This window comes from Capricornis sumatraensis, chromosome 13 (assembly GCF_032405125.1).
Source record: "Capricornis sumatraensis isolate serow.1 chromosome 13, serow.2, whole genome shotgun sequence".
Taxonomy (NCBI): Eukaryota; Metazoa; Chordata; class Mammalia; order Artiodactyla; family Bovidae; genus Capricornis; species Capricornis sumatraensis.
Window position 1 is genome coordinate 11,852,749 of NC_091081.1, and position 22,655 is coordinate 11,875,403.

The 22,655-nt window shown below is 38.2% G+C and overlaps 1 protein-coding gene across 2 annotated transcripts; it reads right to left on the reverse strand.

Moving 5' to 3' along the window:
- Positions 1-174: 174 nt before the first annotated feature.
- On the reverse strand, positions 175-22,655 carry RNF146 (ring finger protein 146). 2 transcript variants are annotated; one of them, XM_068985144.1, is made up of 3 exons: positions 22,600-22,655; positions 13,475-13,582; positions 175-1,935 (listed from the first exon to the last, which is right to left on the reverse strand). In XM_068985144.1, coding segments are annotated over exons 2-3 (1,059 nt in total). In that variant the 5' UTR covers positions 13,477-13,582; positions 22,600-22,655; the 3' UTR covers positions 175-878. The 2 variants fall into 2 exon arrangements, with proteins under 2 accessions (XP_068841245.1, XP_068841246.1); XM_068985145.1 differs by having other exon boundaries at positions 13,475-13,577; positions 22,600-22,637.

Consider the following 22,655-nt stretch of genomic DNA (forward strand, 5'->3'; position numbering starts at 1 on the left):
GCTTTAGGTTTATTTCCACACATATTTATTCCATGAAAATTCCCTGGAGACTGTTTTAAATCTTCTCTATGAAGAAATCAAAACTTTTCTGAGCAAGTGACCATGTAAGCTGAATACATACCAATTTAAACCACCACCATTTTCGTGATCTTTGGCCACAAAATGTTTCCATTTCCTTCCAGATTCAAACAAGAGACAGATTAATTTTGATAAATTCTAGTATTTATTAAATTATAAAGTCTGTAATCAAAAAAAAAATGTGGATCAAGAGAAACTTCTAACTACAAGGACTAGACAGCAAAGCCTATGAGAACGCCATGAAGTGTGTTACAGACAAGAATCTGAAACGTAAGTTATAAGCTGTTTTCTTTACATTTCCATTTCAGTAACTTTACTATTAAGTAGTTGTTATTCTATTTTAAAACCCCAAATTCACATTTGTTCTCACGTTATTTAAGCTTTCTGTTCGTACTGATACCAGATATCTCACAGGTGCCAAATTTTAGTAATGGTTTTATGTCAATCCATGCAGAAAAACATGAACCAATGCAGTAGTCAGATGAGGACCATTAATGCACAGATAATACACACACGCTGGCCGAAAGAACTGAAGGTATTTTAAAAAACTATCAAATAAACAGACCTCAAGAAAACTGCATTATTACTAAACAGCTCTCAACTATTAACACCCAAGTTCTTTATATTAAATAAATTTCTCAACAGAGATGTGTTAGACATTTTAATTACAGGGCTATCCTTCCCATACCCCTTCCCACCCCAACTCCCAAAATGCACTACTAGGGATGAGTATAATGTTACGTGGGCAGAAATTTACAGATAACCATTTTCATCTTGAGCATGGATCTGAAAACTTTTATTTAAACTTCTGTTACTGTGCACTGTCCATCAGGCCTTCGAGATCTGACACTCACTGTTCCACCTGCTGCCACTGATCGATCAGTTCCTGATCGATCAGATACTGTCTGATTTGGATTAGGAACCAAAAGTCTCTGTTGGGTCAAGGAGTGCTGTGCAACAAGCGCAGATACATCCTCACTGTCACTACTGGCATCGGATTCGGTTTCTTCAATCGAAGTGTCTGGTGCTGGTACCCTGCCTGAAGATGGTGATTCATGCTCTTCTTCTCCTTCCCCTCTATGACTCCTTTCCGCTGTGCTGTCTCCACCAAGTTGTAAATGTGCAAAAGAGTCTTCCAGAGAAGCGCTTGCATCAGGGGATGGCGTGGCGGGGCTTGTTAGCTGACCATCTACTGACATCAGGGGCCTCACAGACGACGACTGAACAGAAGCTCCACTCTGAGCCGGTACACTGTCCGCTCCGTCAGCAGAGCTCTCTCTCGCTAGGTTTACGGTATTAGCATCACAGTCCAGCCTAAGTCCGGCTACTCCTTTCTTTGGTATATCTATTATATCCCGCTTGATCTTCCTGCGACGTCCATGTTCGTTTCTCCTATACTGTACCATATTTTCAAGATCGGCAACATACAGAAACCCGGCAATCAACATTTCAGTGCTCTTTTTACCTTTGGAAAAAGCATCTTCCAGCTCTCTGCTAGTGCGCTCGTCATACTGCCACCACCCATTTCTTCCTTCATAATACCAAGCATATTCACCGTTTCCTCTACTTGCTGCCTTGAGTTCTTCTGGTGACAACAACGTTGGCTTATCAAGGAAATCTTCGGGAATTTCTTGTCGACAGAGGGCACATCGCTTTCCAAGCCATGAAGCTCCCTTCACACACAGATAGCAGAAAACATGTTTACAAGGCAGACTGACTGGGTGCACACATGTTTGCAGACAAATGGCACATTCAGGGACAGTTAGAGAAGGTGCAGTATTAGAACAGGACTCATTTGCTTTCCTGTTCGTAGGAAGCATGTTTATAGAGTGATCAATTTCTCCACAGCCAGCCATCCTGAGAAAATGAGAGAAAAAACATATAATATTAAAATCTTGTTTTAACTCTTCTAAAATCTTAATTCAACATTCAGAAAACACTTATTAAGCACCAATTATATGCAAGTCATGTCCTAGACACTGGAGACACAAAACTGAAAGTAGAGAAAAAACTGACATAGAAAAATATTTTTGATTTGAATTTATTCTTACTTGTGGGGGGGGGGTAATGAGGCACAAATAAAAAAGTACAACCAAAGTATAGATTTGAAATAAATATACCATTTCTATTCGCAGAACGGAACTAAATGCTAAGATTTTAAAATTACAATCCATCTAGACTTTTAAAATCAGTCTGGAAAGTAGAGAAAAACAAAAAAAAGGTTAAAAATAATTCAGATTACAATCACAGAAAGTAACAAATTTTGTAGCCTTTTAGGATACCACTAAGTGCAATTGTGCAATACTTCTATGCATTAATGTACTTCTGGTACTTGACAAGTAGACCATGTAAAATGACTAGAGCTGAAATCCTAGAAACTCTGCTGTATGATCTTAAAAACATTGGTTGCACCAGTCAGCTCATTCCCCCTCTGTGAGACGCCTTTCTTTTAACGGCCTTTTTGCTGTCGCTGGCTTTCTCTAACCACACATGTGTTCCTCTTGCTGTCCTCTTTCAAGACGATCCCACCTACATTCAGGGCTTTAGTTGTTACCGACTCCTAAAATGATAATCACCAGCCCAGGCCTTTCGTTTTAGCCCTAGAACTATCTTTTAATTGCCTACTTTAGCTCTCTTCTTAGCTGTCTCAAAGGGACAAAAACTGAATTTATGATCTGTTTCCTCCTTACTTACTCCCTAAATGCCCCTCTGGAGACACCTCTATTCATTTGCTTTTCAAGCCAGAAATCCATCACTGAAGCTGTCCTTCTCCTAACCCCTCCCCATTCAAAACTTCAGCAAGTCCTACACTTTACCTCCTCAATATCCTCTAAATCCAACTACAGTCCATCTCTGCCCTTCCCAAGTCATCAAGTAAACACTATTAAATTACTGCATATGCCTTTTAATGGGTCCAGCCTTATGTCTTGTTAAAAGGTTGGTTTCAAATTAGAGACCAGGATCTATATGCCCTGCTCCCATGCCAGCTTCATCTCACATGTTTTGACTCAATTCCCTTTTCTAAGATATCTAATACACACTACATAATAAATACTTGCTAAACTGAAATTAGCTCTTCTCTTTTCTGTTTATTGGCAAAAGCTATATATATATTGTTCTCTGAAAACAGTTGTAACGCACTGACTGACTAGGTTTCATTCATCAGGTCCTATTGCTACATTTAAATCATAGAGTAACTTGAAACATTCTACTAAAAAAAAACTAAAATTAGCTAGAGAAAGGGTGAAAATATATTCTTTTGTTCCTTTCAATTAAAAAAAAATTCACTGTCAATGAAATTCTGAAAAATCTTTTTTTTAATTTCCACATTTAAGGCCAAATTAAAAATAAGGAAGTCCTTCATGAGCAAGTAATAATTTAACTGAGTTAACAAAATGTTTAAATGAGCTACTGCTCATCACTACTTTGGAGAAACAATAGCAACATCTCATATACACCTACATGATCTAGGTGCCTTCTGGACAAAAGAAAGGCCAATAAATTTAAAAATTTTAAAAAGAAAAATAGAAGTTTACTAAAATGTAAATAAAGTATCTAACAGTGCAACTTATATGAATGCCATACTTTTAAAAGATACACAGTCTCAAACCCTGTTGTATTGTAAGTAAAATTAACCCCAAATATCAATTTTCCATTAGATGCAGTTACCTTATCTATGAAAAAGTTTTCAACCTAAAAGCATTACTCTCCATCCCGACCAATGCAAGAGTCTTACTCTTGCATGCATAAATAAATGTAAACATATAATTAACAAATTAAAAAAAAATGATAGCCATCCCAGGGGAAGACATGAACAGTCAAAGTAACATACTAGAAAAGGCAAAACAATTCTTTTGGGGCAGGTATTCTGGTTCCCTCCTTAGAATGAGATAAAACTGGATAAACATCATCAGAAAACAGGTAGAAGATAGTTAAGGCATCATTATTTCACCTAAAGAACTTTCAACTATCAGTTCAGCTCAGTTCAGTTGCTCAGTCGTGTCCTACTCTGCAACCCCATGAATCGCAGCACGCCAGGCCTCCCTGTCCATCACCAACTCCCGGAGTTCACCCAGACTGATGTCCATCGAGTCAGTGATGCCATCCAGCCATCTCATCCTCTGTCGTCCCCTTCTCCTCCTGCCCCCAATCCCTCCCAGCATCAGGGTCTTTTCAAATGAGTCAGCTCTCCACATCAGGTGGCCAAAGTACTGGAGTTTAAGCTTCAACATCAGTCCCTCCAATGAACACCCAGGACTGATCTCCTTTAGGATGGACTGGGTTGATCTCCTTGCAGTCCAAGGGACTCTCAAGAGTCTTCTCCAACACCACAGTTCAAAGGCATCAATTCTTCAGCACTTAGCTTTCTTTATAGTCCAACTCTCACATAGCCCTGACTAGACGGACCTTTGTTGGCAAAGTAATGCTTCTGCTTTTTAGTATGCTCTCTAGGTTGGTCCGGAGAAGGCAATGGCAACCCACTCCAGTACTCTAGCCTGGAAAATCCCTTGGGCGGAGGAGCCTGGTAGGCTGCAGTTCATCGGGTCGCCAAGAGTCGGACACAACTGAGCGACTTCACTTTCACTTTTCACTTTCATGCATTGGAGAAGGAAATGGCAACCCACTCCAGTGTTCGCACCTGGAGAATCCCAGCGACAGGGGAGCCTGGTGGGCTGCCGTCTATGGGGTTGCACAGAGTCGGACACGACTGAGGCGACTTAGCAGCAGCAGCAGCTAGGCTGGTCATAACTGTGCTTCCAAGGAGCAAGCATCTTTTAATTTCATGGCTTCAGTCACCAACTGCAGTGATTTTGGAGCCCAGAAAAATAAAGTCAGCCACTGTTTCCACTGTTTCCCCATCTATTTGCCATAAAGTGATGGGACAAGATGCCATGATCTTCATTTTCTGAATGTTGAGCTTTAAGCCAACTTTTTCACTCTCTTCTTTCACTTTCATCAAGAGGTTTTTTAGTTCCTCTTCACTTTCTGCCATAAGGGTGGTGTCATCTGCATATCTGAGGTTATTGAAATTTCTCCTTGCAATCTTAATTTCAGCCTGTGCTTCCTCCAGCCCAGCGTTTCTCATGATGTACTCTGCATAGAAGTTATATAAGCAGGGTGACAATATACAGCCTTGACATACTGCTTTTCCTATTTGGAACCAGTCTGTTGTTCCATGTCCAATTCTAACTGTTGCTTCCTGACCTGCATATAGGTTTCTCAAGAGGCAGGTCAGGTGGTCTGGTATTCCCTTCTCTTTCACAATTTCCAGTTTATTGTGATCCACACAGTCAAAGGCTTTGCCATAGTCAATAAAGCAGAAATAGATGGTTTTCTGGAACTCTCTTGCTTTTTCCATGATCCAGCGGATGTTGTCAATTTGATCTCTGGTTCCTCTGCCTTTTCTAAAACCAGCTTGAACATCTGGAAATTCACGGTTTACATACTGCTAAAGCCTGGGCTGGAGAATTTTGAGCATTACTTTACTAGCATGTGAGATGAGTACAACTGTGCGGTAGTTTGAGCATTCTTTGGCATTGCCTTTCTTTGGGATTGGAATAAAAACTGACCTTTTCCAGTCCTGTGGCCACTGCTGAGTTTTCCAAATTTGCTGGCATATTGAGTGCAGCACTTTCACAGAATCGTCTTTTAGGATTTGAAATAGCTCAACTGGAATTCCATCGCCTCCACTGGCTTTGTTCGTAGTGTTGCTTCCTAAGGCCCACCTGACTTCACATTCCAGGATGTCCGGCTCTAGGTGAGTGTGAGTGATCACACCTTTGTGATTATCTGGGTCGTGAAGATCTTTTCTGTACAGTTCTTCTGTGTATTCTTGCCACCTCTTCTTAATATCTTCTGTTTCTCTTAGGTCCATACCATTTCTGTCGTTTATCGAGCCCATCTTTGCATGAAATGTTTCCTTGGTATCTCTAGTTTTCTTGCAGAGATCTCTAGTCTTTCCCATTCTATTGTTTTCCTCTATTTCTATGCATTGATCGCTGAGGAAGGCTTTATCTCTCCTTGCTATTCTTTGGAACTCTGCATTCAAATTGTTACATCTTTCCTTTTCTCCTTTTTTTTTTTTTTTTGGCTTCTCTTCTTTTCACAGCTATTTGTAAGGCCAACTATCAAGAGCTCTTCAAAAATGTTGAAGATATTAAGGGAACATTTCATGCAAGGACAAGCATGAGGGGCAGAAACACTAAGGACCTCAGAGAACAGATCCAAAAGAGGTGGCAAGGATACACAGAAATAGACAAAAAAGTCTTAATGAACGGACAACCTGGAGTGTGAAGTCAAATGGGTCATACATAGGAAGCATTACTACGAACAAAGCTAGTGGAGGTGATGGAATTCCAGCTGAGCTATTTCAAATCCTAATGCTGCTGCTGTTAAAAGTGCTTCAATCAGTATGTCAGCAAATTTGGAATACTCAGCAGTGGCCACAGGACTGGAAAAGGTCAGTTTTCATTACAATCTCAAAGAAGGGAAATGCCAAAGACTGTTCAAACTGCCATACAATTCTGTTCATTTCATATGCGAGGAAGATTTTGCTCAATATCCTTCAAGCTAGACTTCAATAGTAAGTGAACCGAGAACTTCCAGATGTACAAGCTGGGTTTCAAAGAGGCAGAGGAACCAGAGATCAAAGTGCCATTATGTGCTAGATCATGGAGAAAGCAAGGGAATTCCAGAAAAAAATCTACTTCAGCTTCATAGACTATGCTAAAGCCTTTGGCTGTGTGGATCACAACGAATTGTGGAAATTCATAAAGAGATGGGAATTCCAGACCATCTTACCTGCCTCCTGGGAAACCTGTATGCAGGTTAGAACTGGACATGGAACAACAGACTGGTTCAATGGTTCAAAATTGGGAAAGGATTACATCAAGGCTGTATATTGTCACCTTGCTTATTTAACTCTATGCAGAGTACATCATGTGAAATGCCGGGCTGGACGAATCACAAGATGGAATCAAGATTGCCAAGAGAGAGATCAATAACCTCAGATATGGAGATGATACCGATCTAAAGGCAGAAAGTGAAGAGCCTCTCGGTGAGGGTGAAAGAAGACAGTAAAAGAGCTGGCTTGAAAATCTACATTCAAAAAAGCATATCATGGCATCCAGTCCCATCACTTCGTGGCAAATAAAAGGGTAAACAATGGAAACAGTGACAGATTTTATTTTCTTGGGACTCCAAAAATCACTGTGGATGGTGAGTGCAGCCATGAAATTAAAAAACGCTTGCTTGGAAGGAAAGCTATAACAAACCCAGGCAGTGTATTAAACAACAGAGACATCATTTTGTCAACAAAGTCTGTATAGTTAAAGCTATGGTTTTTCCAGTAGTCATGTACGGATATGAGCGTTGGACCATGAAGGCAGCTGAGCACTAAAGAATTGAAGCTTTCAAACTGTGGTGCTGGGGAAGACTTGAGGGTCCCTTGGACAGCAAGGAGATCAAACCTGTCAATCTTAAAGGAAATCAACACTGAATACTCTTTGAAAGGAATGTTGCTGGGAAAGATGAAGGCAAAAGGAGAAGGGAGCAGAGGATGAGATGGTTAGATAGCATCACCAACTCAATGGACACGAATTTGAACAAACTCTGGGAGCAAGCAGAGGACAGCAAAGCCTGGCATGCTGCAGTCCATGGGGTCACAAAGAGTCAGATATAACTTAGGGACTGAACAACAACTTTCAACTATCAATTTGCCATAGCAAATACCATATGCTGATTCTGTGTAGCTCACCAAGTATACTCCTAGTGTATCCCAAGTGAGACATGGGGAGGAAAAACTTTAAGTACTTTTTACATAATTCTGTAGTAAGTACATGCAGTAGGCAAGATACCATTAAGATATGAAACAAGATAAAGACAAAGCAACGCAAACCACTAGCCTGCCCACCTGTAAGACCCACCCCGTGCATGTGTGCTGTTGCTTCAGCCGTGTCCAACTCTGTGACCGCATGGACTGCAGCTTGCGAGCCTCCTCTGTCCATGGGGTTCTCCAGGCAAGCATACTGGAGTGGGCTGCCACGCCCGCCTCCAGGGGATCTTCCTGACCCAGGGATCCAACCTGCATCTCTTACTTCACGTGCATTGGCAGGCAGGTTCTTTACCACTAGAGCCACCTGGGAAGCCTTCGATGATCTTCAAATAGGCTGGAGGCTAAAATTTGTGCAGAGGATTATACGAATATATAAGTAAGAAATGCTTTTTTTTCTTTCCCTTTTGTAGGGCAAGGATTTGATAAAGAGAGTGCTAATTAAAGAGAAATATTCCCTAAGTAATGAATGTCTTAGGAAACTTTAGAGATCATTTTAAAAAAGGGAATTTATTTCCTGGTTACTAAATTAATATGAAGAAATTTGGAATGAAGTTAGTCCAACTCTACTGAAGAACATAAATGTATCACTGACTTCCCAAGACTTTTTTAACCAACTGAACCCTTAATGTGCTATTACTTTTATGCATAAATTCCATTCTCCTAAATGATGTAAAATATTTCTGGAAGACAAAAAATGTCTATTAATGCTAGTTAAGACTTCTGTGCAACAAGATCAAATACAGAGAGATATAGGCAGATTCAGTGGAAATCTGTAAGTATTCAGATTTTGTCTAATCTTAAAGACATCTCATCAAAAGAAAGGTAAAATTACTATAAATGAGAAAGATCTTTAGCTTCCATAGTATTGAGGAACTTTCTGCCACCAATAAAAACTACAAATACTGAAAAACTGATTTTTTTGAAGTATGGGCTCAGAACCCAATTAAAAACATGAAAGAGAACAAAGAATAAAGTACTACAAGATCTTTCGTGGAGACCTATCAAAAAAGAATGTCATCTTCCTTCCCAAAACTTTTTTTTTTAATTCCTCAAATCTTTACTTCTGCTGGAATATAGAGTTTGAACTTTAATACAAGTTAAAAATTTAACATTAAAATTTTAACAATGACCATTCCTAAGTCCTTAAGACAAAATTCTTAACTTTTCCTATCGTACAGTGTCTTGTAATTGGTGGTGGTGATGGTTTAGTTGCTAAGTTGTGTCCGACTCTTGCAATCCCATGGACTGTAGCCTGCCAGGCTCCTCTGTCCATGGGATTCTCCAGGCAAGAATACTGGAGTGGGTTGCCATTTCCTTCTCCAGGAGATCTTCCTGACCCAGGAACTGAACCTGGTCTCCTGCATTGCAGGCAGATTCTTTACCAACTGAGCTACAAGGGAAGTCATTTAATTTCTGTTGGATGTCTATTGATGCATATTTTATTATAGTAAACTATTTAACAGCTAACAATTACTGATTGCATAATATGTGGCAGATATTTTGTGAAATATTTTAATCCTCCTATCACTCTATGAACTGGGTCTGTGATTTTCCTTTTTACAGATGAGGAAACTGAGGTACCAAAAGCTCAGATGATATACCCAAAGTCATAGTTCATTAAGTGATTGAGCCAGCCTCAAATCTAGGTTCCATAACCCAGATGATCTGACTTCAGAGTCTTTACTCTTAACTGCTACATATTGTTTCTAAAACAACCATGTCTATCCAAATAGAAGAACCACCATCAGTAATTTTAGGAAAGATAAGGCTTCAGGAAGTTACAAGAAATTTCAGACTGATAGAATAATGACATCTTATCACCTGCTGCAAGAGCTGTCACGTATTTCTCCTTATTCCTTTTCAATTCTGAACAGAGAACATGTTTGAGCATCTACCATGCCCATGACACTAGGAAGGGAAATGCATAATAAAGTCTGCCATCAAAGTTAAAGAACACTGCATTACCTAATGATTTTTTGATAAGTGTAACAGACACCAGGGAGTACAAAGAAGAAATGGTAACTAGCAAGGAGGGGATAGATACATCTGAATAGATGAAAAGTACTGTGCAAAGAAGTACAACAGAGACCTTCTATATTATGGAATCTTAATAAAGTTAAAACATTTTAAGTGCAAATGGTTTGTAAACACTTCTGGTCACAGCCTTATTAAAAATGTAGTGAAATCTTACATATAATTTAAGGAGTTCAAGGATCTCTATGAAGTTGGTCTTTATACTAACTCCTAAGGAGTCAACAGGAATTCACTGAAAGGTTATGTTAGGAAGTGACAAGTCAGTTTACTAGTTTATCAAGACCAGTTGGACAAAAGTTTGGAGGAAGACTTGGCAGCATGAGGCCAAAAGGAAACTAGAATTTATAATAATCCAGGTAAAAGATAATGGGAAGAAAGGGACAGATGTAAGGTTCTAACAGTAGAACATAAGAAATACTAAGGAAATAGAAATGAAAGCACTTAGTTACTGATGGATGATCAAGATTCAGAATCTGAGCTGAGTTCTGACATTGTAACTTTGAGACATTTATAAAGTCTTCAAATGAAGACAGGCAGATGACAGTTGAGTTAACTGGACAGGTATGCTCAAGAAATCTAAGCAGAAAGAAGTGTCTTGAGCCACCAACACATACATGATTACTGAGACATGAAAATGGATGAATGCCCAAATTAAATCTGTACAGACAGCACACAAAAGGGCTAATCACAGTACCTTGGATTACTCCAACATTTGTAAGTGAGGCAGTGAACAAGAAGAATGGCAGAGAAAAATGGGGAATAAAGTGAGACTACCCCCTCAAAAGCCACAAGGGGAGACATTTGCAAAAAAAAAAAAAAAAGGATCAAGCAAGGAGCAAAGTTACAAAAGTTACTCAACTTATGAAAATTTCCACAATTGTAGTGAAATATATGGTGCAAAATATGTGACCACCACACACTGATTAGCTATTTTGAGTTCCCAGAACCCATTGTGCCTGGTATCAATTACTTTCTACTTAGCCAAGACACCTTTCTTTCCTTATTGTCCCAAAGACTGTTATAAAACTTACCCAACCTAAGAGATATCCTGAACCTTCATATTAAGAAATTAGGTATGAATGACTCCTCAAAATTTATCTTTATCTTCATTCTATCTTAATACTCTTGGCTCAGGATGGAGTACTGGTAGCTTTCCAAGCTAAACCATCCCATTTCCTCCAAGATTTCAATTAATATTCTATTCCTAAATTTCAAAATCAACTAACATGCTAAGTCTAATGATCTCTTTCAGTCTTATCTATTTGATTCCATTGCACTAAATGATATTAACCAGACTCTATCTAAAAATTTATATTATTCATTTCCATGACGGTACTCTCTCCCAGTTATCGTTTTCCCCCCTCCCCACCACCTTCTTTAGTTTCCCTGAAATAACAGTATTCCTCAGAGAGGCTCTGAGTGACCAAATTTTCAATATTACATTTTATGCCTAGACAATCTATGGGATATTCCAGATTTATATGTATGAATGTAAATCTCATATCCTCAAAATGTAATACCTGGAACTGCTCCAGATTCCTAAGAGCTATATTTCCAATTCTGTATTCAAAAGGTCTACCTCAATACTCTCCAGTCACCTGAAATCAAACATGACTAAAACCAAAATTATCTACTGCCTTAAACCCACATCCTCTTCTTTTGGTCTCTATCTTGGATAAAACTTAGGAGTTATCCTCAGCGCTCCCCTACTCCTTGGCCACTTTGCTTTTCTGCAACAAAACCTTTATAGAATGTGTCCCCTTTGTTACTAAAGCCTGTGACCTTAATTTTGGCCTCCTGGGCACACTCTTATACAAAATACTGACCTCTCAAGTGGCCTTCCTGACCTGTCTTTTCTTCCTCTCATCTTTCCTCAGTTTAATTATGTCTAATTAGTCCTTCCTCCACTCTATCTTCAGTAGTCTTCTACTGCCTACATAATGTCATCAAAATTGCTAAGCACTAACTTTCAATACACTGACATAGACTTCAGAGTAAAACAAGACTTAGTTAAAAATTCATCATTTATTCTTACTATGTTGACCTAGAACAGTGTTTACCAAACTTCTCCAAAGATAAGAATTAGCTGATGTGCTATCTCTTGGAAATTTGGACTCATCTGCATTAGGAGTCTAAAAATCTGTTTTCAGTAAGTGCCCTAGCAGATAATTCTGAGAAATTTGGTAAACGCTGACCCAAGGAAAATGAGTTTTATCTAATTCTGTTTCTTCATCAGTAAATAAGGCTACTACAATCTTGTGATTGAGTTCAATAATCCAAGTAAAATATCCAGTAAGCACCAGGCAATAAGTAGGTACAAATGAACACACACAATCCCTTTACTAACTGTGAAGTCTCTATTTCCCATTGACCTTCACACACAGGATTGCTCCCTCACTCCCCTAAGATGCCTGGATATTTAGGCAGCTATGCCCTTCCCCATTCCCTTGGCTTGAAAAATAATTCCTAATTTTCTGATTGTTAAAATTCTATTCATTTTTTAAGACCGAACCAAAAGTTCCCCTGTTCACTCTGAACTCTTCAGATGGAATAAATTCTCTCACTTCTGAAAGTGTTTTACTGGAGCCTCAATATAGTATTTCTTCCACTGTATTAATTATACAGTGTGTCTTACTAGACTTACAGTCTAATTCCTTGATGGCAGGGATAGTCTGATGGTCAAACTATCTGACCTACAGGATTAAAAAATATACAGAAATATATAGACAGACAGGTAACATGTAAACAGGGTTAAATTAAAACTATATTTGCCCCAGTTTTAAAGAAAAATGCTTACTGGTTTCATTTGTTTTTTATTAAAATTCTCAACACTAAAAATGATATGGTAATACTTTTAATGGGAGTATATAATCAAAGCATCATACTGGAAAAGTAGTTAACAATAGTTACATGTCAAATGGGAGAACATGTGAAATAGTATCTATAAGGGTTACTCTTTGGTCAAGTATTTTAACTACTGTAATCACCAAAACTGTTAACTTGGAAGATGGAAATATGATGTTCATTGGGTAAAAAAGTTTCATCAATAACAGACTAAAGTTCAATATGGCCAAGAGAGGTAGTGTTAACATTTTCAAGTATATTTCACAAAAAGAAACTGATAGGAAAATAGAACTAGTAAAACTGGGGACTCCAATAAGAATTAAAATGCAATAATGTACTTAAAAAAAAATAAATTAACTTTTGTTTATTTAAATAAATTACTATGTAAAGAATAAGTAGAACCTAGAAGACCTGGAGATCCTTCCAGTTTTTTAGCCTTCTATGTGCAAATTTCTCTGTCTTCAGTTTCACTTTTATAGGGATTACTCCCTATGAAGAGTTTTTTTTTTGGATGCCTATATTAATAGTAATTAAATGTGAATAAACTTGTCAATTCAATTAAAGATCTAAAAATCAATATAAAACATTCATTTTGTTTGATTAAAACTGATACTTGATTTATTACATTTTATACCAGTCATTTAACTTGTTGCAGCTTTGTAAAAACCATGATGCCATACTTACATTTCTATTACAGACCCCACAGATGCCTGCCACAAAAATAAAATCTCATCTTCATGAGTAATCAGCCAGTTTGCAGAATTTTCTCCTCCATTGCTGGATCATCCTGTGCTGCAAAAGAAAAATTTCAACATCAACTTCTCAACAAAATTAGTCAATTATGTATGATTCTTTCATTTAAAAAATTCAGTGGCAAATTTTATCTCAAAAGTGGAAAAATTTCAAGACAAGGATGCCAGCTTTCCCCACTGCTATTCAACACTTTACTGGAAGTTTTAGCCAGAGCAATCAGATCAGAAAAAGATAAGAAAGGCATACAAATTGGTAAAGAAAAAGTAAAACCAGATCTATTTGCAGAGATAGTAAAATTTTCTCTGTTCTCTACACAGAAAATTCCAGAGAATCCCGAAGAAAGCTGCTAAAGCTAAAACAAATTTAGCATAGGTGCACTTTATAAGTTCAATGCACAAAAAGTCAGTTCTGTTTCTATGTCACCAATTCAAACCAGAAATCAAAAAAGCATTCCCACTTATAACAGCATCTGAAGGAATGAAATACCTTAACCAAGGAGGTGAAAGACTTACACACTGAAAAACTACGAAGCACTGCTTAAAGAGATTAAGAGCAAAATAATGGAAACACAACTGGTGTTCATAGACTGGAAGACTATGAAGATGACAGAACTATCCAAGGTGATCTACAGATTCAACATAATTCTTATCAAAATCCCAATAGTTTTTTCCTTTTTTCAGCAATGAAGAAACTCATCCTCCAATTCATATGGAATTGAAAGGGGCCCCAAATAGCCAAAACAATTTTGAAAAGGAACAAAGATGGTGAATTCACACTTATAGATTTCAAAACTTACTACAAAGCTACAGTAATGTAAGCGTGGTTTTGGCATAAGAATAGACAAATACACCAACAAAAGAGAGAGTGCAGAAATAAACCCATCTCTATGGCCAACTGATATTTTACAAGGAAAAAGCATTTTTAAAAAAAGTGAAACAAGTTCTATATGGATGTGATATGTCTTTCACAGCCTCTGCCTTCCTACAGGAGGTAATGTACGGGAAGGCAAGGTCATTACATTAACTAGGACCTCCTGGTACCTATGTGAATGTCCCAGTTTACAAACCAATAAGATGGTTCCTGGACAGCAGGCATCTTGAGGCACCAAGCAAAACATCATCTCAGTCATTAGTCCTGTCTCTTCACAGTTAGTGTTACCTCCATCCACTTCAGGCCCACTACAGGAGGCTCATTTACTGCAAAGAACGTACATGATGAGGACAGAGATAGGCTTTCCAGGAACAAGACAGAAGAGACAACTACTCTTTCAGTTCCATGCACCTCTTAATAGTGAGGGAATCTATCTCCCTAAAAAACCTGGAATTTTAGTGTTTAAGATTTTTTAAGTATATGCCCTTTTAAGATAAGTCAGCATATCTCACCAAATGTTTAACAGAACAGACCAAACAATATGTAATCTATCTCAAAACTGAAGACCTTCCAAAGTAACTGACAAAGTGTTTATAAACAACTTGACTTTTTATTTTACTCTGACTTTAGAACCTAGTCTTTCCATGACAAGGACTCTACTGTCCTGACTTCCCTCCACAACCCTTTCACTTTACTAAGTGCCTACAATTTCAGTGGCACCAAAGAGAACTCCATCATTCACTTCCCTTCTACAGTCTACTCAAAATATTAGAAACCGCCCACTTTCGCACACAGGACAATAGGAAACATTCTACTATTCTAACATCATTACTCCAGCACAAACAAACAAAACCCCACTTATTCTTCGAAGTCTCTAACCATTGGCTGTAATCCCCTAAAGCTATTCTCTTAACTCTTAAAATACAATCTATTCACTACTGGTCATCCAATTCATTGTAATTCCTGACACCTGACTATGAATTTATTAAATATCCTTGAGAATAAACCATTCAACACCTAACTCAGAGGTTCTCGAACTTTCCCAGAGACACACATCCTCAGACTCTAACTCGAGATACTGTAGGCCAGTAGACATGGGTTTCAGCCCAGGAATCTCACCTCAAGTGATGCTGATACAGGTAGTGCATCAAATACAATTTGAGAAACACTGTCCTTATTTTTCAATTCCTAAATTCAACAAACTTCACCCTCTGCCCCAACAAAATATGATGGCCACGTTTGGAACTAGATGCCACCTAAAACTGCTGCCTCTCTAAAATCTTAAACTCACTCTCAGACCACAAGCTCTGGTTCTTCCAGCTCACTTACTCATTCATTCTCACACCCGCTCTTTAATTCCAAGTGCCTCTCCAGTCTCTTGCCCACCTCCTTTCCTTTCTCCAATACCTGATTCCATTTCCTTTTCTGCCCAATCTGGAGTCCAACAATTTTAACTTCTTGAGAGAATGCTTGGCCCTCTCACATCTCTGTCTCTCATCTACACATACTCTACACACCCCCATCTCTGCATGTATCTTACAACGTGACATCTTGGCTTCTGTGCTTTAACCAATGAATGCCAATGGAGAAATACAAAATTATTTTCTCACTCCCTTTTCAACACATTACATCAAATTGTCAACTTTTAACCCTAACACCTTGGGACTCTATCCTCCATTCTCTTGCCATTGCTAGTGCCCTAGTTCAGACTTTTACCATCACTGGACTACTGCTCCATCTGATTATTCTGCTTCAGTATCACCCCTTAAATTAAGTCTCCGAATGTGACACACTTAAAAAGAAAAATGAACCCTCCATGCGTAAAGCCCTATATGGGCTCTCCAGCCTATATCATAAAGTAAAGCTCCTCAGACAATATTCAACAGCCTTAAAGACTTGAAACCTAAATAACTCTCTCCCACAACCACTCTCATAGATTAATACTCTAGTTATACCAAATTACTCAGTTCTCCAAATTCCCCTTTGTAATTCTGTATTTCCTCCTACCTGTACAGTCTTTCTTTTAAGGTTTATGAATGCTACTACCTTTCTCTGATTGCCTCTGGAAAAGCTGTTCCTTCCCCTATATTTTGTAACTCTTCTGTTACTGAATTTACCATATCCATCTGTTTGCTTCTGACTCTTCCAGTAAACCGTGAGACCCCTGAGATAAGGATTATTTATATCTCTAAGTGGCTAGTCAACTGCCAATCAGTTGTTGCTGTCTTGAGCTGGTATTCCTTGGATGAATGAAAAACTAAATTCATATAAGTCACCTAACACAACATTTACATTCTAATTGTGAACAGGCACCCAGCCACAAAAGCTATAAAGTTATACAACTTTCAATCCTTTCTTTAAACAACTTAAAATCCAACAGAGGGAGTTAACACATTTACAAATATAAAACTGATGCCATCTTTATATCTTTTGACAAGTATATAATTTACCTAGCTATTCTTCACTGCAGTGAATTCTCCAGAATGCAGACAGAAATCCAGGAATAAAACAGATTTTAGTAAATCTTGTCAGCTACAGGGACCTTTTCAATCACTATCTCCCGTGGCTAAAATTTCAAAGCTAGCTGTAAATGGATAATAGCTGAGGGGAGGAAAATGAACTAAAACCTATATACTAATCTAGACTTCCAGATATGACAATTGTGGTCCTCAACCAGCACTATCAGTATTACCTGAAAGTTCTTTACAAATATCCAAAGCCCCACTCTCTGCCAAGAGAATCAGATCTCCAGGTATTTCATATGCATATTGAAGGTCACTAAGTAGATGCATTATATCACTGAATCCTCAAAATGACTCTGTGAGAAATTTTATAAATGAGGAAACCCAAGCCCACAAGGATTTAGCACCAATTCACAAAGCTATCAATACTGGGAGATGAGATTCAAACTCAAGTATATCCTTAAAAAAATATTTTCCTCAATGTACTATATCTCAAAGAATATCATTATCTAATAGAAATACCATGCAAGCCACATAGGTAATTCCACATTTTCTATTAATGACAATAATAAGAAACAAGCAAATTTAGAGAGTATATTTCATTTAACCCAATATATTCAAACCATTACCATTTCCACATGTACTTAGATAAATTATTAATGTGGTATTTTATACTTGTGTTTGTATACGTGTGTGTACACTCCTTGAAATCTGATGCATGTCTTACTTTACAGCACAACTCAGTTCAGACCAGCCACAGAGCTTGCTCAATAGCTCCATGTGGCGAGTGGCTAGCATGCTCGCGATGCAGGTTTAGAATGTCTTGCATACCAACAGTCTTAAAAAAAAAAAAAGAACCTGCAATTTAGTCCAAGAATTGTTGAATAAAGAAAATGAACTCCATGTTACTTTACTCACACCTTTGCTTGCATAGATTAAAAAAAATTGTATAGTCTACTGTGATCAAAACTGACTGGTTTAGGTATCCCAATTCCACCAATTAGATCCATCAACTCTAGCCTCTGAGAACCGTAATGCCAATTGGGCACAACATATGGTATGACTTGTGATATTCAGAATAGTCATGTGTAATATTCACAACAGTCGAGTGGCCCTCAGAAGATTTATACATTTGAAATCAAAGAATTTTTTTAAGGGAGGGAGGGGGAGTCTTACTTTTAACCAAAGGTAAAAGAATAGTGTAATTCTAACTGCAGACCACAAATAATTTGGCAAACATAAATAACTCAAACATACATAATTCATTCTGCAATGAATGATTTGTAAATTATCACCAAACTAAATACAATTTATGAGTTATTCAGTAAAAATTTACCATTATATTTAGACATACATCTATCAACTAGTTAATGGCTTAAGTTTCCTTCTCAAGGTGCAAATTTATACAGAAACAAACTATTAGGAAGGTAATATAAAAAGAGAAAAGATTTGAAACTAAATCAGTTATTTCTGCACCTTAACAATTCTAAAGGGAAAAAGTGACAGACTATTTTTTAAAATATATAAAAGTTTAGAGATTATCATTTACCCATTCAACCAATCAAGTTTAACTGAAAACGAATATTGTATTATTTGTAATTTTGTGACCACTCAACAAATTCATGCGCCTATTATTTGCACCCACTGTTATTGTCTCTGAAAATATTTAGGATTAATTACGATTCTACTTTTCAAATCAGTCATGGACCAAGTTCTTTTTTTAGATAATAGATTCAAATAAATGATTATCTTTTTTAAAAAAATCAAATAAAAGCATGTGACAGTTAAAATATCAAATTATAAAGATGTGAAGATTGCCCGTAGTTTTCCTATTATTAACAGCCAATGTTTAATAAAAGTTATTACTCTTTATTCAAAATATACAAAACTGGAAATGTTCTACATGAAAGAGATCAGTGACAGAAAAGAAAAATACTACACATCTTACAACTTTTGTTATACAGTCAAAAAAGAAGAAGAAAAAAAATTAAGGACCAGTAAAAGAAACAGAGAGAGTGGGTGTAATTTAGCAGATATATCTTAATACTTCTTAAGAGAGAGTCCCAAATTGAACGATGTAACTAAATGCCCTAACGTTTTTCCATTTTTAGCTTTCCTTCTCATCTCCTGTTAAAACAGCTTACCGAAAGCACAAGTCATACTAAGAAACGAAAGTCTTCAGTCAAAACTCACTTCTACCAAATGGGGTCCAATATTTTACACTACTCTGTGCTAAAGAATTATTTCCACCACTGCATTTAATATTTCCCATTAAAAAAAAAAGTTACTGCATGACAATCTCTGGGCTTCACAATCTTCATATCCAAGCTTTAAACCTTTACACTTCTCACCCCAAAATGTGGGCTTTGCATTTTAACATTAAACGTGAAAGTGAATGAAAAATGTCTTTTAAACACATCAAACAGAAGTTGCATAGTCTGAAACCATTTTGTAAAGAAGAAAGGTTCTGGTGCTAATTATCTGTTTGACCTTGGTCAAGTCACAACTCCTATGTCTTAGTTATTTCACCCTATTCTACACTTCCATAATTCTAAATACTTAAATTAGTAGGCATTTAACAACAGGTTCTGTTTTAATTAACCCAAAAGGTAGTAAGCCCTGAACACTCAACACTGCATAAATAAGCACAGGTGGTTGTAGCAGAATGTAAATAAGATGGTTTCCATACCATGGAAAGACGGTTTCTAATCCAGCTGGTCGCACAAAATCAGGTTCCTTGGGCACAATAAAAAACCAGGCAAGAGAATGGAAAAGGTTCAGTACCAGCCTTTACTAACACTGACAGAGAAGCAACTATCCAACTGGCAGTCTGTCAGGTGTTTCATGCTAGCAAATTTATAATACATAAGATAATGTTCTCTAAGCAGATCAGTATTGTGAAAAGATTCAATACTTTTTTCTTCTTTTTCTATGGAGAAATAATTTTAGATCATGTCCAAAAAAGAAAAAAACCTGCCCTATCCTTCTGACAATTCAAAAGCAAAATACTTTACCAGTTAATACATGTTTCCTTTAAAAAGAAACAAAAAACTTTTCTTTCTCTTGTCTAATGACCAGCTATTTGGAACAACAGTATTCCTGATGACTGTAATTCTATCAAGTTTTTAACAATGACTAAATAACAAAATTCTACAAATGTTTACTACCAGGTAAATATTTGCAGAATTATTTTCAGTTTGCCCACAATTTACATTGGCCCATTTGAAACAAAATTCTAAATCAAAGACTGAGCTTAACGCTCCAATTTAAGATGTACAAGCAAAACACACACATCCAAAATCTATTTTTAGAGTGGGTTTTCACTCTTCGGGTTTGCTCTTTAAAATTAGATTTACTGGACATATTTTCATGTTTTGTTAGCGCACTCCACAGACTCCCAGACACTCAACACAAACAATATTTGCTGGTCACAAAAACAGCAAACCCAACATCATAAATCCTGTTCCTTGAGCAGGTGATTTTCTTCCAGTGTCCTATATGTCACGTCTTTTAAAAGTATGAATATAGACTCACTTATTAAAAAACAAAATAGCCTTAAGCCTTCCAATTTCTGGACATTTATACTGCTTTCAATGACATATCATATTTTCAAACCCTACTTTAAAAGTACACACATTGTAAGCACTTCCAATTACCACATCACTCTGCTTGACCACCCAAATCGTATATACTTATTTTATAGTTAATCATGTTCCCATTATGGCCTGCAATTGTAATTATCTTTTATCTTGCTATTGATTGTGAAAACTGGTAACATCTTTCATTATCGTGATTATGTAACTATTATCACTTAATATTATTTATCATGATTGATCAACAGAAAAATAATAGAACTCAGTATCACCAAAACTATGATTTAACAGAAAAACCTGTATCACTTTTTAATATCCAGATGCATATCCGAATTATCTTGAAATTTTTTGAAAAACATAAATGCCCAGGTATTGCTTTTCTCCAGAGCTCCAGATATGTTTCTAATGAGCAATCATGTTTAAAAACAACTGGACTATATGACGATCTTTTACTTTTATCTAGTTTGTTTCATTTTTTCTATTTCATATTCAGTAGCAGCAGCAGCTCCCATTTCATTTATATTTTCCAATTTCTCCATCTTTTCTTTTTGATGTTCTCAAATCAAGCGTAGCAGAAAAGCTTTTGTATACATATATACAATATGCACATTTTAGAAAACTTGTGAATTTTTGACTAAAAAATTTAGGGCATTTTGATTCCACTTGCTTAACTCACTATGAATAGAATGAGGATTTCTAAGTTAAAAAAATAAAAACGCAACAAGAGACAAAAACTTCCTGTAGAGCACAGGAAACTACAGTCAGTATCTCGTAATAACCTATAATGGGAAATAACTTCAAAAATAATGTATGTATAACTGAATCACCTTGCTGTGCACCTGAAACAACGTAAGTCAACTATACTTCAATAAAATATGTTAAGTGAAGAAAAAAAAAGTAAATTTAATTAAAAAAAAGAAAAGTACACACATTGGAGGGGCACCTGAAAATATCAATCACAAAGACAATGCGTTTTTCTACCATTTCTTAGCTTTCTTCTCTCAATTCCAGTTTCACTATTACTTAAACAAAACGTTACCTTCTTTAGAAACTTGAGAAATAAGTGCTCAGTAAAATGGCACTTAGGGAACAGAAAGAAAGCCGCACTAAATTTGATATCAAGAGAAAAAGATCTAGTTGCCAGAAGTGTGTGTAAAAACAATTTTTCTGCCTTTCTCTAGGTGCCCACAGGAAACAAAAAATAGCGGCCACAATGGAACATCCATTTACCCTTTCAGACGGGATGCGGGGGGAGGTGGAAGGGTGGTAGGGAGAGAACTCCGCACCCAGCAACCAGAAGAACAAAGCAACGGCCCCGTCTTTTAAGACGCACTGAGGTTTTGGAGGCTCAGCGGGTACTGAGACACCTCTCAGTGGTTCTGATGCTTGAACAACAGTGCTGGGCTTTAACCCGGACAAAACGAGGGGCTGGACTGCTCGTCGGATTAGGCAAGACCCAAGAACTGAGCAGGAGGAGGAGGGAGAGAGGGCAGAGAAAGATGCCAAAGACACTCCGGAAAAACAAAAAGCAGGAACTGTAAGTCCGGACCCAAGGCCCGAGTGGACGCCTCCGCACGGGATGCGGGGGGCGGGGGGATTACCCCTCCAACCATCGCCGCCCCTACATGTTGAGGCCCACAGAGTACGCGAGTAGAGGCCTGACACCCGCGCTGAGGGGACAGGAAACGGACCCGGCTGCCACCGAGGGCAGCGACGAGGACCCCGGCGGAAGAGGCTGCGCAGTAATGGCCGCTGCTCCGCCTCTCGCACCCCGACCGTGACCAGCCCCAGGCTCTCGCCCAGGGCAGCGGCTGCGGCGGCCACAGGCAACGCGGCGTCCGTCACAGTCTTCCTGCCTCTGACAGCAACCAAGCTAGGGGCGGCGGAAAGGGCTGAGCTGTGCCACGCCGGCCAGGCTCCACTGCCGCGGCCGCGCCGGCCCAAGGGCGTCCCCCCGCGTCCCAGCCCCTGACCCCGCCGCCGCCCCTCTCAGGCCCGGAGAGCAGGGCCGACCCGGGAGGTGCCGCGGTAGGAGGTGACGCCGCGGGCCCTCACTCCTCTCCCCGAGTAGGAACCACGAGTGGCTTGACTTTCACCGTGCCCCTCGAGTGGGCTTCGCCCCGACTCCCACCTCTGTGGCCACAGCCGAAGCCGCCTCGCCGTCTTTTCTCTTCGGCCTCCGAGCCT